This window comes from Rhinichthys klamathensis, unplaced genomic scaffold (assembly GCF_029890125.1).
Source record: "Rhinichthys klamathensis goyatoka isolate OS25496 unplaced genomic scaffold, OSU_Roscu_1.1 h1tg000032l_1, whole genome shotgun sequence".
Taxonomy (NCBI): Eukaryota; Metazoa; Chordata; class Actinopteri; order Cypriniformes; family Leuciscidae; genus Rhinichthys; species Rhinichthys klamathensis.
The window spans coordinates 1,036,320-1,055,195 of NW_026606581.1; the positions used below are offsets into that span (position 1 = coordinate 1,036,320).

At 37.5% G+C, this 18,876-nt stretch overlaps 2 protein-coding genes across 2 annotated transcripts in view; both read left to right on the top strand.

The window, feature by feature from the left end:
• LOC130080302 (calpain-1 catalytic subunit-like) overlaps window positions 1-18,876 on the top strand; it is a 51,319-nt gene that overhangs the window by 16,738 nt on the left and 15,705 nt on the right. The window lies entirely within an intron of this gene.
• LOC130080218 (calpain-3-like) lies at window positions 237-1,879 on the top strand. Its single transcript, XM_056245523.1, has 6 exons — window positions 237-259; window positions 602-643; window positions 749-827; window positions 1,080-1,196; window positions 1,582-1,634; window positions 1,785-1,879. Exons 1-6 carry the CDS (start codon window positions 242-244, stop codon window positions 1,809-1,811), a joined length of 336 nt encoding a protein of 111 aa, XP_056101498.1. The 5' UTR covers window positions 237-241; the 3' UTR covers window positions 1,812-1,879.

An 18,876-nucleotide genomic window follows, 5' to 3' on the forward strand; every position in this document is an offset into this window, starting at 1 on the left:
AGCTGTTTCTTGAAAGTGGCTACTGACTCCGCAGCTCTGGTTGAGTTGGGCAGATCATTCCACCAGCAGGGAACAGACATGGTAAAGGTCCGAGAAAGAGATTTTGTACCTCTTTGAGATGGTACCACAAGATGACATTCGCTTGCAGAGCGCAAGTTTCTGGATGGCACATAAGTCTGAAGTAATGAGTTTAGGTCAAAGGGACCAGTGACAGTGGTTGTAGGCAAACCTCAGATTCTTCATGAAAACCTACTTAGAGGTGAGTGTTTTAAAAATCCTGTACGTTCTATGTGAAATATTGCTAGTAAATAAATCTTAAATTGCCTCATAAATCACTCAAATGTGACCCGTACCTTTTAGGAAATAGAAATACTGAAGGATTTGCCTGGATTCCTGCAGAAGTATAATTGCCATGTCAGATGTATCCTTTTTTCCTTAAACAAGTAATTAAAAACTATTAAAACATAATATGTTTAACAATGATATATGAGTTATCCATATGGTTCAGCTTGTGTTTCCAGTCATACTGTGAAGAAACATGTTTTAGCTCTAGAAATATTTCTTGACTGTAACAATAAAAATAGTTCTCTGTCACTGGAAGAATTTCTTCATCTGTGGACCCTTCTTTGTTATGATGTACAAGGTGAGTGGATTTGAGTCTGGAATTTAGCTTTGATTGTTATTGTATTAAGGACAAGAAACAGAGATATGTATTGATTTTTATTAAGACACTTACATTTGTATACAGGAAATCTTCTACAGCATGGATACTTCCAAAGATGGCGTTCTGTCTTTGAACGAACTGCAAAATGCATTAGAGAAAACAGGTTGAAGCTTATACAGTTTATACTTTGCTGCAGTAAAACATTGTAGAAAATATTGTAATTTCTTTAGTAGTAGAAAAGTATTCAATATTTGCACTAACTATTTTTACAAACATCACTGCTGGTGGTACAGTGTATATCTATAGCTGCCCAGTGACCCCTAAAATTTTATTCGGAGATATTATGATATAATATTTTCATTCACACATTGTATAGATCCTGTATTTACTGTATATCATGGTTTTTGTGCCCTAGGCTTGCATCTAAATGAAGACATCCTGAGTCTCATGGTTGTGTGGTATGGTGGTGCTTCAGAACAGATCTCTCTGGAGGGTTTCATTTGCCTTGTCATGCGTTTGAACTGCATGGCTAGTGAGTAACACTAGACAGAAAGACAATTTGATGTTCTCTCTCTCTCTCTCTGGTTTCCTTATACAGAAAGCTGGAGCCTTTCCCAGTACAAACACTCACATTCACACTCTCACTGTAACATCTATGGGCCATTTTAAACTTTCCAATTTAACCAAAGTCCACACAGAAATCCTCTGAGCCACCGTGCCGGCCTAATTTGATGTTCAGGTCAGGACTTTAAAAATAATAAAAATAAAAATAAAACATCAGGGTAAGCTACCAAGAGTTGTGTCACACACTGGTAAACATGGTTTGACCCTTTCATGCTCCTGAAATAGTTTGAGCTAAATACCCTGGGTATTTATTATTATTATTACATTTTAACAGTTTTTATTTTCTTCATCAGGAATATTCCAGAGACTCTGTGAAAGTGGGAAGATAACTCTTAATGAGAGTGAGGTAATCCTGATGTAAACATTTTTTTTTTTTTTCATATCTCCAACCACACAAAGTACAAGTGTTTAAAAAGAAAAGTTCTGTTTGATTTTCTTTGTCATTTTTTTTCCATTCAATACATTCACAACCAATTTCTGTGCATCTGTGTTTTAGTGGATTGGACTCACCATGTACTCATGAGGGAACGTCTGTTTGCCAGGAGGTTTGCCATCAAACGCAAGAACAGATCGGCGGTTTAGGCAGTCGAATTTTTTATTTTTTTTTATTTTATATTAAACTCATAAACAAATTGTGATGCTTAGTCACTTATTATCCCTCTAAGATTTAAAATGCTTTTGCTTTTCTTACAATTATTATTTGATATACACATTTCACATTGTCCAATTGTGTTTGTAATTCTGTAATTTGTGCAAAAATAACTGTATTAACTGTCTGTTTGAAAAGTGATTAATGGATGTATTATTTCTCATGTTGACCACCTGGAGTCACTGTTGTCGGATTGTTTGCTTTGGTTTTGAAACCTCCTGCTATTGTTGTCATTGTTAGTTATCTAGTTTTCTAGGTTTTTAAAAAAAAGATGACATTTGAACCAACCCTGAGTTGCTAGGGTCAAATAAAGGGATTGTTCACCCAAAAATGAAAATTCTGTTATTCTCACCCTTAAGTTGTTCCAATCCTGTATGAGTTTCTTTCTTCTGCTGAACACATAAGATATTTTGAAGAATATGGGTAACTAAATAGTTGATGGGCCCCATTAACCCGTCCTTCAGATGAGATGTTAAATCGAGGTCCGGACTTCCCAGGATGTCCTTCGGAAAAGAGTAGGGGTTTAACCTCGGCATCCTGGCCAAATTTGCCCCTTGGCCTCTGTCCATCATCATGGCGTCCTAATCATCCCCAAATACTAATCGGCTTCATCACTCTGTCTCCTCTCCATCAGTAAGCTGGTGTGTGGTGGGCGTTCTGGCACAATATGGCTGCCGTCGCATCATCCAGGGGGATGCTGGACATTGGTGGTGGTTGAGGAGATTCCCCCTTTCATATGTGAAGCGCTTTCAGTACCAGAAAAGTACTATATCGAATTATTAACTTCCACAGTATGGAAAAAAATACTATGGTAGTCAATGGGGTCCATCAACTGTTTTGACATTTTTCAAAATATTTTCTGTTGTGTTCTGCAGAAGAGACAAATTCATACAGGTTTGGAACAAATGATGACAGAATTTTCCTTTTTGGGTGAACTCTCCCTTTAAGCGATAGGGTCACAATGTAAATGATTCACTTGATCTATTGTCTCGTTACTCTTCACTCTTAAAAATAAAGTTTTTTTGGTAACACTTTACAATAAGGTTCATTAGTTAACTAGTTAACATGAACTAACAATGAACAATACTTCTTCAGCATTTATTAATCTTATATTATATTCAGCATTTACTAATACATTATTAAAGCCAAAGGTTGTGTTTGTTGACATTAGTTAATGCACTGTGAACTAACATGAACAAACAATGAACAGCTGTATTTTTATTAACCAACATTAACAAAGATGAATAAATACTGTAACAGATGTATTGCTCATTGTTAGTTCATGTTGGTTAATACATTAACTAATGTTAACTAATGAACCTTATTGTAAAGTGTTACCGTTTTTTTATTGGCATCAATAGTTCTATGAAGAACCTTTAACATCCACAGAACCGTCACATTCCACAATAGGTTCTTTATAGTGGAAAAGGGTTCTTAAAGGGATAGTTCATCCAAAAATGAAAATGTCATTATTTACTCACCCTCAAGTTGTTCCAAACCTGTATTGGTTTCTTTTTTCTGCTGAAGTAAAAAAAAAAAAAAAAAAATATATATATATATATATATTGAAGAATGTTGGTAACCAGACCGTTGATGGCACCCACTGACTTCCATAGTAGGAAAAAAAATACTATGGAAGTCAGTGGGTGCCGTCAAATGCCTGGTTACCAACATTCTTCAAAATATCTCTTTTTGTCTTCAACAGAAGAAAGAAAACCATACAGGTTTGGAACAACTTGAGGGTGAGTACATAGGTATAGATACGCACTTTCATGAGATCGTGTTGGTTTAGTCTATAGATATGCGTGGTTGAATATGTATGTGACGTCTTTCTTTACAAATTGAGATCACACTAAGAAAAAAATGGTTCTTTTAAGAACTGTTGACTGAAAGGTTCTTTGGGGAAACGAAAATGGTTCTTATGACACTGATACTAAAACACCCATTTGGAACCTTATTTTTAAGAGTGTAAAGAAATGCATGATATTAACGTTTTGGAACACTGAGCATTTTCCCTTTTCTCTTTGTCCTTTTTTCTATAGCCAAAGTCACAGAATGTTTGAAAAAGCGATTGTTGGTTTGCCGTCAGAAATTCGTGTATGGGCCATTTTACAGAATTGGGGCAAACTGCTGTCCCACAACCAAAAAACACATTTAAAAAGCATTCAATTGTTCAAATTTTAGATTTTTACTAAGATCCTTCTTTTATCTATTGAATAATATTTAAAATATAAGTAAGCTTAATATATGAAATCATCATTTATTGAGTACTTTTAATTGGGAGGAGGCTGTCCCCAACCCTAACCCCTAAATTTCAACTTGTGAAAATGATATTGAAATGTTTTTTTATTTTTTATTTGTATTTTTTTTTTTACATTTTTCATTGTAGATGGAGACCAACATTTTGAGGGAAATGTGTTAAAAAGTCAGAAAATCTGTGTGTAACTTTAAGGAACATAACGACTCGGTTACTGACGTAACCTCGGTTCCCTGAGAGGAGGGAACGAGTATTGCGTAAGTAGCTTACGCTATGGGAAAACTCCTTTTCTCGAGAAATATTGAATATTGGCGAGAGCTGAAGTAGATCGGCAAGGCTTCGAGGGATGAGAAGCTTTGGCTTTCCATCCAGCGGTGGAGGGTGGGCACAGGTGATTGGCGGAGTCCCCTCGTAGCCTCTTTCTTTCGCGCCGTCCACAGAGGAGAGCGACGAAGAGAAAGAAGGCTTCAGGCGAGCGGAGTGCAGGGCTTTCCACGACTTCGTGAGTTCGTTGTGAACTTCCGGGAAGAAAGGGGAGGACTTTTGCAGAGGAGCCTGCCAGCGCCCCTGCAGGAACCACTCGTCCAGTCGGCTGCGGGCGGGTTCTTCCGGGGAAGACCAATCGAGCCCGAGGTCTTCCACGGCCTTAGATAGGATGCGGACGATCTCCGAGTCCATGCTGGAGCCCACGCTCGTGCCCGCTAACGTCGATGGCGCGGGGTCGAAGGACGAGCCAGGCCAGTCGTCGGATGCAGCATCAAAGGAAAGGCTGTCATCCTTTTCGTCGTCATCCCCTAACGTGCCAAACGAGACGAGACCCATCGCTCTGCTGGAGGGGTGCTGGTCCGCCTGTGTGAACTGGACTGGCGGCGGGGAGTCTTCGGGTGGTGGTGAAGCACGCGGGGATTGGCCCGGCGTGACGCCACTGCAAACCGCGTGCTCTGGCGGCCTCTGTGAGCGGCGCTTCTTCTTGCGCGGCTCGACCAGAGGGGATGGAAGCACGGTGGTGGTGGGCTCTTTCGCGGCGAAAGCGGCGAAGCGAGCGCGCAGCTCGGTGAGGCCCAGGGCGTCACACGTCAGCGGGTGCAAATGATGTGACGATCCCCGTCCTGAAGAGGGCCTCGACACGAGGCACAGGAAGGCATTTGAAACAACGCCCAGTTAATTTGCTCTTTTAGAAAAGTGTCACGGGGGCAAAGACTGGTAGCTTTGAAAGGATATAGGTGATGCGCGCCGGATGGCTTAGCAGAAGGCGTTCGAAGGCGGCTGAAGGCGCCGGCGTCCTCGTAGCAGTCCTGCTGTAGGCTTGTCGACGGCGGCGGCGAAAAGACTCCAAAAATCCGGAGGATCCAGCGAAGAGAAGGTCTTTGCTGAAGGAGATTAAATCTAAAGAAGTCAGACGACGGGGCGCCCAATATATAGCCCTTTGGCACGCCCATCTTGGCGGGCCCTGACGCGCGCGGGCGCGAAGCACGCTCATTGGAAGCGGGTTCAGAGTCGCCCCGTCATAGGTTCGTGCAGTTGCCGCAGCACAGCCAATGACCGAGCTGCCTCGCTCATTGCTGTATGCTGTGCAGCTGCAATGCGTTTTACATAAAGACTTCAATATTTCTCGAGAAAAGGAGTTTTCCCATAGCGTAAGCTACTTACGCAATAGGAGGAACCTCTCGAAAGGGAACTACCAAGCACCTTTTTTTCTGCAATTAAGCTAACTTTTTTGGGGGGTTATTCCATTAAATTGAGTTTTTGTGTTACGGTTCAGAACTGTGCTAGTTAACCATGTGCTGATTAGCATATTTGAGCTAGGCTCAAAAGTATCTAAAATTGTCACTACTGAAACAGTCACTACCAAAACATGTCATCATTGTTTTGGTAGTGACAAAAGGGAACACATGTCATTTAATTTTTGGGGAAATAAACAACATTTTAGTAAAGTTATGGAAATCATTAGTAGGGGAGACCGGGGGGAATTGTAACATATTTTACATTTTCCTTAATAACTCACAAACTACTTGAGATAGACTAGTCATCTTTTGATACAAGAAACATATATATGTGCACTAATTAATAATACAATTTATATATTTTCACTTATAAGAACAAGACTAAAATATTTAATTAAATGCAAGAAGTCAGAGTGTTACAATTTCCCCCGCCAAGGGGCTAATTGTAACAGTGTGTGGGGGCAATTGTAACACTGAGACATAACTCCTAACCACTTTATCTCAAATAAAAGCCTACCTCAAAGTAATCACTTTACTGCTGTTGTATTTAATAGTTACTTAAGAGTTTTTTTGTATATGGTTAAATTTTTTTTAGATGTCAGGCATCACACGCATTATATAAAAAAATGTTAATTGATGATTTGTTAATACTGGAACAAACATTTATTTTAATAAACCCTTTTAAAATGAAGTTTTACAATAGAATTTAGTGAAATATGTTCATTTTTTAACAGAAAAGTATGTCAACACACACAAACAAGCTTATCACAATGGGCCTTGTGGCTCGGGGGCAATTGTAACAGTGTTACAATTGCCCCCGATACTGCAGCCATGACAAAATCTTATATGCTAGCTAGCCCAACCTGTATTAGCATAGGTTGTTCATGTTCGTTTTTAATCAATAACCTGGGATAAAATGTATATAAGTTTAAATTCACAGACATCTAAACTTTAGACAGCAGAAGAAAAATACTTTTCCAAAAAATAACTTTCATACCTCAAAATCAGTTTGTCGTTAACAACTTCTGCTAAAGTTGAAAATTTCTTGCTTCTTTTCCACAGATAGAGAGAGAATCCTACTGGGCATGTACAGATTAAGTGTCATCACTCTAGCTTGTTTCTGATTGGAGGAATAGAGTGTTACAATCGCCCCCTGTTACAATTGCTCCCGGTCTCCTATCTTAGTATGTTTTAGTATGCGAGTTAAAATTCTATAATGTGGTGGCTATACAAAACATTACTGTCACTGCCGGAAATTTGCCGTCACGACCGAAGCATGGATGTTTTGTCTAAAATAAAGTATATTGAATTATCAACTAAGATGTTATTACAGTGTTTGGTTCAATGTATATTCAAACTAATGAATCCTTAACTTTGATATTAGTATGATTATGTCACAGGCCGGGGGTGGGGAGAAACCACGACCCGTACCAACTACCACTCTGAGGAGCTACACCAAGAACACCACGAGGCTGGACACAAGGTACAGTAAGTAATTTGTCTTTATTAAATATTAAAACCGGTTTAAAAGGGCGTCCGCCTGGACGGCTAAACTCGTTCCACTCTTCCAGACGGCAGCGGAACTCAGGAGTTCAGGCAAAGGGGCCTTCAGGTGAATGACTCAGAATGGGTAGGTAACAGACTTCTTTTGTTTCCTTAGGATCCCGGAGGAGCTCAAGACGGGCTACAAGTGTCTCCAGAAGAGCAACTCCATACAACGTGAGGACTGGCGTTTCCTACTCCTTCCAGACGGCAGTGGAACTCGGGAGCTCAGGCAAGGGGACCTTCAGGTGAGTGACTCAAAGTGGATAAGTAACAGACTTCTCTTGTTTCCTTAGGATCACGGTGGAGCTCAAGACGGGCTACAAGGATCTCCAGGAGAACAACTCCAGACAACGTGATGGCTAGCATTTCCTACTCCTTCCAGACGGCAGTGAACTCGGGAGCTCAGGCAAGGGGACCTTCAGGTGAGTGACTGGCTTTCTTGGTTCCTGTAACACAGCAATAGAGCTGAAAGAGCTGAAGTACCTGCAGTAGAGGAGCTTTGGACTCGTGAGGAACTCAGGAAGTGGCGGTCTTCGAGGTCGGTGAGTCCTGGGCAGCGTGAATGACTGGCTTTCTCGGTTCCTGTAACGCAGCAATAGACCTGAAGTACCTGCAGTAGAGGAGCTTTGGACTCGTGAGGAACTCAGGAAGTGGCGGTCTTCGAGATCGGTGAGTTCTGGGCGACGTGAGTGACTGGCCTTCTCGTTTCCTCAAGATGAGAGTCAATCGGCACCTGCACACATCTATACAGCTGGACTATAAACTTCCCCACCCCACACGGGCTGGACGATCCCAGGAAAAATTGGAGCGAACGGAATGGTTAAATCTTCTTCACACTTGTGTATACAGCAATCCCTCCACAATTCACACGTGCACACTTCAACTTGTAAGCACTGCAATTCCACAAATACCTCACAGTGGGTTTAAGCCTTCCCTCCATTCAACCTGGATCATCCAAACTGCTGCTCGGGTTCCAACCGAAGGGGGGGGGGGGAGAAAGTGCAATGATGAGGCGGCTGCACAGGGGGGTTATTCAGGAACACAAACGTGCCTTCCCATCACCAGCTTCAACCTCATGAAAATAGAACAGCGAACATGGACAGATCTTCTAATAGGTCACAAGGCCTCCATAAACTCAATCACAATGTTAGTACAGAAAGCTGGAATTGGGTACTTAACTCTTCATAAATGTTGGTCTTCACACTCACGGGGACAATCTTCTCCCTCGCCCGTCTGCTCACTTTTGGCCAGTCCTTCACTCCCCGTACCTCGCCGCTTTTCCCTTCCTTCAACTGCTCCATTTATATCCTCTGCAAACATACACTCTCGCTCGCCACCGTAATCAACTCTCATTTCATTCAGCTGTAAACAATTTCTCCGCGTTTTCCCGTTAGATCGGCCATGACGGCAAACCAGAACCGGCCTGATGTTACACCGGAAGTGCTCCCCCCGGGGGACTATGCACCGAATTTTAGTTCCGGCTTAGTCACCCGGTGACAATTAATTTAATGGTTTTTACAAAGAAAGATTGGATTCAAAATACAACAAATCTTATAAATTACACTTGAAATACGTTAAAATGGTAATTGTTATTGATTTACCTGTAAAAACTTTTTTTAAATAGCTAAAAATATATTTACAAGGTATATGTAAACAAAATATTAATAGGTCATTATAAGCCTTCTTATTAAATTATGTATTATTGTGGTTTGGTAGTGACAAATTTGGGGAGAGGAAAAATATTCCAAAACTTTCTGAAAATACAATATGAAAATTAACTGCACAATTACTAAATGTGTACCTTGGATATTATACAATTTGTATACAAACAAAACTTTTTTTTTTTCAAGACGTTTCCAAGTCGGACTTTGAACCAATTCTGTGGAATGGCCCGTATAGCAGCGGTGCAGCGCCCAGAATTTCCTAAGAAATAAAAATTGTATTCTTGAATATTACGAACAAACAATAACTTTTCAGTGGCCTTACTCTGAGGGTCTCGTAAAAAAAAAAAAAAAAAAAAAAAAAAAATTTTACATGCTACTATGTGTCACGCACAGTTGCAGTAAGCAGACGATGATGAAGAAGATTATGTTAAAAGTCTTTCATGGCAAACTCAGAAGGCAATCCAAAAAATGGTGACGAAGAAATACAACTAATGCATTAACAAGAACGGACAACTCAACGCTGAAAAGACTGCGAGTTGTTGTACAGTGGCAGGACTTGATCTGACTTGACTGATTTTCATTTGCATATACTGTATTGACACAAGGATTTGAATACCTAACATACTTGGCTGGCATGAGTGATCATTTATCAAGAAATGTCTCATAGGCATTCTGAGGTTTTATCAGAAAACAAATAAAGAAGAAGCTATTGACCAGAAATGCTCAGCTTATAGCTTGTGCCCTGTGAAGCAATTTAGCCTAAATATGTTTATCAATTGTAAATAATTCACATACTTCGTGAATTTATGATTAAAAAGCTGGATATTAACATGATTTGATACACTGAGCATTTTTCCTTTTCTCTTTAGCCAGTCACAGAATATTTGATAAATCATTACTGATTGTTGGCTTGCCATCAGAAATTCATGTATAGCAGCGATGCAGTGCCCAGAATTTCCTAAGAAATAGAAATTATATTCTTGAATATTATTAACAAACAATAACATATTGAACTTTTGAGTGGTCTTACTCTGAGGGTCTCGTTAATAAAATAAAAATAAAATAAACTTTTTCCACTAATCAACTTGCTTTGGGCCACATGACTCTTTTGTGGTTATTTGTAGCCAACATTAAGACATCTATACCTATTGTGATGCCGTTTTTAAAAAACATAGGCCTGCCTGCAGGGTTCATTCCTTCCAAATGAACAAACAGATTGATTTTTTTCCAAAGTAACATCACAGTTTCAAAGTGATTGCACATTCTTATAGTTTGGCGCTATCAAACTACTCCTCTCGTTGTACAGTGGCAGGACTTGATTTAACTTGATTGATTTTCATTTGCATATACTGTATTGACACAAGGATTTAAATACCCAACATACTTGGCTGGCATGAGTGTTCATTTATCAAGAAATGTCTTATAGGCTACTGTTATAGTTATATGGTCATAAGTTATATATTTTATACTCATCATTAAAAATATATCATAAATATATTAATTACAAATGCAAAACTGGTTTCTGCTGCACTGGATGCATTTTTGGAGGCCTTACACAAGCCCATACCATAAAAGCAAACCATAAACTCTAATAGAGTGTCTAAAAAGCCGAATGTATTTTATAATATCATGCACAGAAATAAACATGCACACAATCTTTCCTCCAAGAAAATAATAATAATAACAATAGTCACTTAAGTTACTAATGTGAAATATGTGGACCAACGTTTTGTCCTTTGGCAAATATGTAGGATGTCAGTGTCTTATAATGACAAAGATTCAGATGAGTTCAGATGAGTTTCTGTCAATCACTTCACTTATTTTGATTTTAATTGTGATTTTAGCAGTTGCCGATGCTACTGTTGTCTCTTTTCTCATTTTTAGGTCGCATATGTATCCTTTTTTCCTTAAACAAGTAATTAAAAACTATTAAAAAATAATATGTTTAACAATGATATATGATTTATACACATTTATCCGCTTGTGTTTCCAGTCATACTGTGAAGAAACATGTTTTAGCTCTAGAAAGATTTCTTGACTGTAACAATAAAAATAGTTCTGTCACTGGAAGAATTTCTTCATCTGTGGACCCTTCTTTGTTATGATGTACAAGGTGAGTGGATTTGAGTCTGGAATTTAGCTTTGATTGTTATTGTATTAGGACAAGAAACAGAGATATGTATTGATTTTTATTAAGACACTTACATTTTTATACAGGAAATCTTCTACAGCATGGATACTTCCAAAGATGGCGTTCTGTCTTTGAACGAACTGCAAAATGCATTAGAGAAAACAGGTTGAAGCTTATACAGTTTATACTTTGCTGCAGTAAAACATTGTAGAAAATATTGTAATTTCCTTAGTAGTAGAAAAGAATTCAATATTTGCACTAACTATTTTTACAAACATCGCTGCTGGTGGTACAGTGTATCTCTATAGCTGCCCAGTGACCCCTAAAATTGAAAACAGAGATATTATGATATGATATTTTCATTCACACATTGTATAGATCCTGTATTTACTGTATATCATGGTTTTTGTGCCCTAGGCTTGCATCTAAATGAAGACATCCTGAGTCTCATGGTTGTGCTTCAGAACAGATCTCTCTGGAGGGTTTCATTTGCCTTGTCATGCGTTTGAACTGCATGGCTAGTGAGAAACACTAGACAGAAAGACAATTTGATGTTCTCTCTCTCTCTTTGGAATATGTAGACACATAAGTTTGGGTGTATATGGTACTTTCCTTGTCCCTTTGTGAAGATTGGGGGGCCCCACCAATACTTCAATGGATTATTCACCCTTTGATACTAATGGACTATGGACACTTAGTCTTGTATTGTTGCCATGAGAGACTTGCCAAAGGAGAAAAAAAAATACTGAGAGATAATGTTACAAATACCCTGTGATGTATGATGTGTGTGAAAATACTTACCTGTGTACTTACCTTCCACCATGTGTTCCGTTGTGGGGACATTGTTGATTAATATTGTGAAGATAGGAAAGAAAATGTTTAGACATTTTTTTTTTTTAGTGGGGGAGGGTGTTGCGACCTAGGAGTATTATTTTATAATTTCATAATTTCCTAGAATAGGAATATGTTTAGAATTCTGTAAGGAAATCACTATAATTTCATTGTAATTTCATTTGATAAATATTCTGGATATTGTATTGATTTATGTTACTGAAAGGTGAAAGTTCATTTACGATGATATAAGCCAACGCAGTCGCGGTGTCGAGGGCGGAGCCGAAAAAAATGAACGTAGGCTATATAGCTGATGTGAGAAGATGTTGTGTTGCTTCGTGTAAAAAAAATATAATTCCAACAGAACTGGCAAAATAAAGTTGCAAAAGAAAAGACGGAGTCTGTTTTAAGTGTGCAACAGTAACACTAGACAGAAAGACAATTTGATGTTCTCTCTCTCTCTCTCTCTGGTTTCCTTATACAGAAAGCTGGAGCCTTTCCCAGTGCAAACACTCACATTCACACTCTCACTGTAACATCTACGGGTCATTTTAAACTTTTCAATTTAACCAAAGTCCACACAGAAATCCTCTGAGCCACCGTGCCGGCCTAATTTGATGTTCAGGACCTAAAAAAAAACAACAACAAAAAAAAAAAACATCGGGGTAAGCTACTAAGAGTTGTGTCACACACTGGTAAACAAAATTCGGTTTGACCCTGAAAAAGTTTGAGCTAAATACCCTGCGTATTTATTATTATTATTATTACATTTTAACAGCCTTTATTTTCTTCATCAGGAATATTCCAGAGACTCTGTGAAAGTGGGAAGATAACTCTTAGGGAGAGTGAGGTAATCCTGATGTAAGCATATTTTTTCTACTGTATACACATACTGTACAAGTGTTTAAAAAGAAAAATTCTGTTTGATTTTCTATTTCCGATTCAATACATTCACAACCAATTTCTGTGCATCCACTAAAAAGTGGATTGGACTCACCATGTACTCATGAGGGAACGTCTGTTTGCCAGGAGGTTTGCCATCAAACGCAAGAACAGATCGGCGGTTTAGGCCGTCGAAATTTTTTATTTTATTTCATTTTATATTAAACTCATAAACAAATTGTGATGCTTAGTCACTTATTATCCCTCTATTATCCCTCTAAGAATTAAAATGCTTTTGCTTTTCTAACAATTATTATTTGATATACACATTTCACATTGTCCAATTGTGTTGGTAATTCTGTAATTTGTGCAAAAATAACTGTATAACTGTTTGAAAAGAGATTAATGTTTGTATTATTTCTAATATTGACCACCTGGAGCCACTGTTGTCGATTGTTTGCTTTGGTTTTGAAACCTCTCGCTATTGGCCTATTTCACAAAAACGGCCGCCGAGACCGGAAGTAGGGTAAACTCTTTTCCGGTGAAAGCGCTAGCAGTTACAGTCGGAGGACAAATGCGGAGACTAAAAGCGGTTGCTTACCTTTTTATGTTTCAACCCAAAGAAGAAACAACCCTATTGATCACTTCACAGCTTTTCGTGTTTTGCGGGTTTTCATGGAACAACCGGGGAGAAGTTAAATCACGCCAGGCGCGTGTGAAGGAGGAAGCAGATGTTGAAATGGAGTGTTGATGCCGGTTCGGGACTGATGCCCTGACAAAACATGTTTATATTGCACTTGTTACCCGATTTGCACGCCATGCACTTTTATTTATTATTATTACCTGTTGGCAAATTAAAATTGTTTGTAGAAGTTGTTTTCTGTAACTTTCTTTGCTTTTTACCTGGGTGCGCTATGCCAGGCCTGCTGTTTACTTGTGCAAGCAAGGGCAGCTGGGACATTTATTAAACGTGTAAAATACTTTCCAAACCGTTACATATAGTCTTATAAATTCAGACGTTTGTGGTTTAAAAAAATAAACATATTGGAATCATTTTTAAAGTTGTTTGAACACGGAGCAGTTTTTCCCGTGAGTGGGTGGATCAGGAGCGGAGTGATAATAGAACGCTTCTGTGCAGAAAGGAACGGGCTTTTGCTCCAGTCCAGGCTTTGATCACATCTCCCTAAGCGGGTGAACACCTCGTCCTTCCGACCCATTCGAACTAAAATTAAGACATTTATTACACTATTTGAGAAATATAAGCATATTTACGGCCTTAAAATAATGAAAAGGGTAATTTAAGACATAAGGACAGGGGGAAACCTGATATTAACTTAGACGGATAACTTTAATCCCTGTATATATTTTTTAGTGTATTACTGAATATAAAATTACATTATATATTAGTAAATATATTCTCACATTTTTAAATATATGAAAATGACTTGTTTCTATGCAAAAAGTGACTTGAATGACATGTTTCATTCAATATATTGTAATATATTATCACCATATATTATTCTGTATGTTTTCAAATATACTGTTAAACCATTTCATATATTGATCATTCATATAGGGAATATTTTCTTTTCATAAGGGGACCCCAGACAGTTAAATATTATTTTGTAACATGATTTTTTTTAAACATGTAAAATCAATCACTTCATTTATGTTTTTAGTCTAAATATTTTTTTATTTGCCTTAATTTCATTATTAGACATACTAGCAACGTTAGGTCAAATTCACTGTAAAGATGTACAATTCTTAGTTTCATTCATGGTAACATGAAAAAGGAGCCATAATCTAGTAATGGAAGATTGCTGCAATCTCCTGGACAAACACTTAATAACATGATTTTTTTTTTAACAAAAGCCACTAGATTTAACTCATAGCCTACAATCAGACATCATTTCAATTTATTTATTTATTGTTTTTCGATATATTAACGTTAAATGTGAGCTTAGTCATCAAGTGTCATGCCAAAAATGAATGGAACTTTTTTTATGTAAGCACTAAGCAAACGTCAAGAATTTGTCCAATTTCGATCTTTTCACAACTCCCTGAAAACTATCAACAAAACGGACAACATCTGATATTCTTACTTTTGTCAGATAACGTTATATGAATGACTGGGAGAGAAAACAAGCTGTTCAAAGTCCATTTTGAAAATGAATAGCGATTCGGGCGGGCGGCACGACCAGAAGTCTTTTTGCCGTCTGTGTCTGGCGTGATTTAACGTCTCCCCATTTGTTCCATGAAAACCCGTAAGACACGGAAAGCTGTGAAGTGATAAATAGGGTTGTTTATTCTTTGGGTTGACATAAACACCATAAAAAAAGGTAAGCAACAGGACTAAACCGCTTATAGTTTCCGCATTTGTCCTCCGACTGTAACTGCTAGCGCTTTCACCGGAAAAGAGTTTACCCTACTTCCGGTCTTGGGGGCCATCTTGTGAAATAGGCCTATTGTTGTCATTGTTAGTTATCTAGTTTTCTAGGTTTTTAAAAAAAAAGATGACATTTGAACCAACCCTGAGTTGCTAGGGTCAAATAAAGGGATTGTTCACCCAAAAATGAAAATTCTGTTATCATTTACTCACCCTTAAGTTGTTCCAATCCTGTATGAGTTTCTTCCTTCTGCTGAACACATAAGATATTTTGAAGAATATGGGTAACCAAATAGTTGATGGGCCCCATTAACCCGTCATTCAGATGAGATGTTAAATCGAGGTCCGGACTTCCCAGGATGTCCTTCGGAAAAGAGTAGGGGTTTAACCTCGGCATCCTGGCCAAATTTGCCCCTTGGCCTCTGTCCATCATCATGGCGTCCTAATCATCCCCATATACTGATCGGCTTCATCAATAAGCTGGTGTGTGGTGGGCGTTCTGGCACAATATGGCTGCCGTCGCATCATCCAGGGGGATGCTGGACATTGGTGGTGGTTGAGGAGATTCCCCCATGTGAAGCGCTTTGAGTACCAGAAAAGCACTATATCGAATTATTATCTTCCACATATGGAAAAAAATACTATGGTAGTCAATGGGGTCCATCAACTGTTTTGACATTTTTCACAATATTTTCTGTTGTGTTCTGCAGAAGAGACAAATTCATACAGGTTTGGAACAAATTGAGGATGAGTAAATGATGACAGAATTTTCCTTTTTGGGTGAACTGTCCCTTTAAGCGATAGGGTCACAATGTAAATGATTCACTTGATCTATTGTCTCGTTACTCTTCACTCTTAAAAATAAAGTTTTTTTGGTAACACTAAGGTTCATTAGTTAACTACCTTAGTTAACATGAACTAACAATGAACAATACTTCTTCAGCATTTATTAATCTTATATTATATTCAGCATTTACTAATACATTATTAAAGCCAAAGGTTGTGTTTGTTGACATTAGTTAATGCACTGTGAACTAACATGAAAAAACAATGAACAGCTGTATTTTTACTAACTAACATTAACAAAGATGAATAAATACTGTAACAGATGTATTGCTCATTGTTAGTTCATGTTGGTTAATACATTAACTAATGTTAACTAATGAACCTTATTGTAAAGTGTTACCGTTTTTTTATTGGCATACCGTTGGCAAAATATAAGTAAGCTTAATATATATGAAATCATCATTTATTGAGTACTTTTAATTGGGAGGAGGCTGTCCCCAACCCTAACCCCTAAATTTCAACTTGTGAAAATGATATTGAAATGTTTTTTTTTTTTTTTTTTTTTTTTTTACACATTTTTCATTGTAGATGGAGACCAACATTTTGAGGAGAATGTGTTAAAAAGTCTGAAAATCTGTGTGTAACTTTAAGGAACATAACTACCAAGCACCTTTATTCTGCAATTAAGCTAATTTTTTGGGGGGGTTATTCCATTAAATTGAGTTTTTGTGTTACGGTTCAGAACTGTGCTAGTTAACCATGTGCTGATTAGCATATTTGAGCTAGGCTCAAAAGTATCTAAAATTGTCACTACCGAAACATGTCATCATTGTAGTGACAAAAGGGAACACATATTTATTTGGGGGAAATAAACAAAATTTTTGTAAAGTTATGGAAATCATTAATAGTATGTTTTAGCATGCGAGTTAAAATTCTGTAATGTGATGTGGTGGCTATACAAAACATTACTGTCACTGCCGGAAATTTGCCGTCACAACCGAAGCATGGATGTTTTGTCTAAAATAAAGTATATTGAATTATCAACTAAGATGTTATTACAGTGTTTGGTTCAATGTATATTCAAACTAATGAATTCTTAACTTTGATATTAGTATGATTATGTCACAGGCCAATGCTTTTTACAAAGAAAGATTGGATTAAAAATACAACAAATCTTATAAATTACACTTGAAATACTGTTAAAATGCTAATTGTTATTGATTTACCTGTAAAAACTTTTTTTGAATAGCTAAAAATATATTTACAAGGTATATGTAAACAAAATATTAATAGGTCATTATAAGCCTTCTTACTAAATTATGTATTATTGTGGTTTGGTAGTGACAAATTTGGGGAGAGGAAAAATATTCCAAAACTTTCTGAAAATACAATATGAAAATTAACTGCACAATTACTAGAAATGTGTTGGATATTATACAATTTGTATACAAACAAAACTTTTCCTTTCAAGACGTTTCCAAGTCGGACTTTGAACCAATTCTGTGGAATGGCCCGTATAGCAGCGGTGCAGCGCCCAGAATTTCCTAAGAAATAAAAATTGTATTCTTGAATATTACGAACAAACAATAACTTTTCAGTGGCCTTACTCTGAGGGTCTCGTAAAAAAAAAGAAGAAAAAAAAGAGGACATTTTACATGCTACTATGTGTCACGCACAGTTGCAGTAAGCAGACGATGATGAAGAAGATTATGTTAAAAGTCTTTCATGGCAAACTCAGAAGGCAATCCAAAAAATGTTGACGAAGAAATACAACTAATGCATTAACGAGAACGGACCACTCAACGCTGAAAAGACTGCGAGTTGTTGTACAGTGGCAGGACTTGATCTGACTTGACTGATTTTCATTTGCATATACTGTATTGACACAAGGATTTGAATACCTAAGTTAACATACTTGGCTGGCATGAGTGATCATTTATCAAGAAATGTCTCATAGGCATTCTGAGGTTTTATCAGAAAACAAATAAAGAAGAAGCTATTGACCAGAAATGCTCAGCTTATAGCTTGTGCCCTGTGAAGCAATTTAGCCTAAATATGTTTATCAATTGTAAATAATTCACATACTTGGTGAATTTATGATTAAAAAGCTGGATATTAACATGATTTGATACACTGAGCATTTTTTCCTTTTCTCTTTAGCCAGTCACAGAATATTTGATAAATCATTACTGATTGTTGGCTTGCCATCAGAAATTCATGTATAGCAGCGATGCAGTGCCCAGAATTTCCTAAGAAATAGAAATTATATTCTTGAATATTATTAACAAACAATAACATATTGAACTTTTGAGTGGTCTTACTCTGAGGGTCTCGTTAATAAAATAAAAATAAAATAAACTTTTTCCACTAATCAACTTGCTTTGGGCCACATGACTCTTTTGTGGTTATTTGTAGCCAACATTAAGACATCTATACCTATTGTGATGCCGTTTTTAAAAAACATAGGCCTGCCTGCAGGGTTCATTCCTTCCAAATGAACAAACAGATTGATTTTTTTCCAAAGTAACATCACAGTTTCAAAGTGATTGCACATTCTTATAGTTTGGCGCTATCAAACTCCTCTTGTTGTACAGTGGCAGGACTTGATTTAACTTGACTGATTTTCATTTGCATATACTGTATTGACACAAGGATTTAAATACCTAACATACTTGGCTGGCATGAGTGTTCATTTATCAAGAAATGTCTTATAGGCTACTGTTATAGTTATAT

What these genes read in the sequence shown, in the direction of transcription:
- LOC130080218 (XM_056245523.1), top strand. An exon ending in AAATGCATTAGAGAAAACAG is followed by an intron (nt 828 to 1,079) that starts GTTGAAGCTTAT and finishes TTTGTGCCCTAG; the next exon opens with GCTTGCATCTAAATGAAGAC. An exon ending in TAACTCTTAATGAGAGTGAG is followed by an intron (nt 1,635 to 1,784) that starts GTAATCCTGATG and finishes TCTGTGTTTTAG; the next exon opens with TGGATTGGACTCACCATGTA.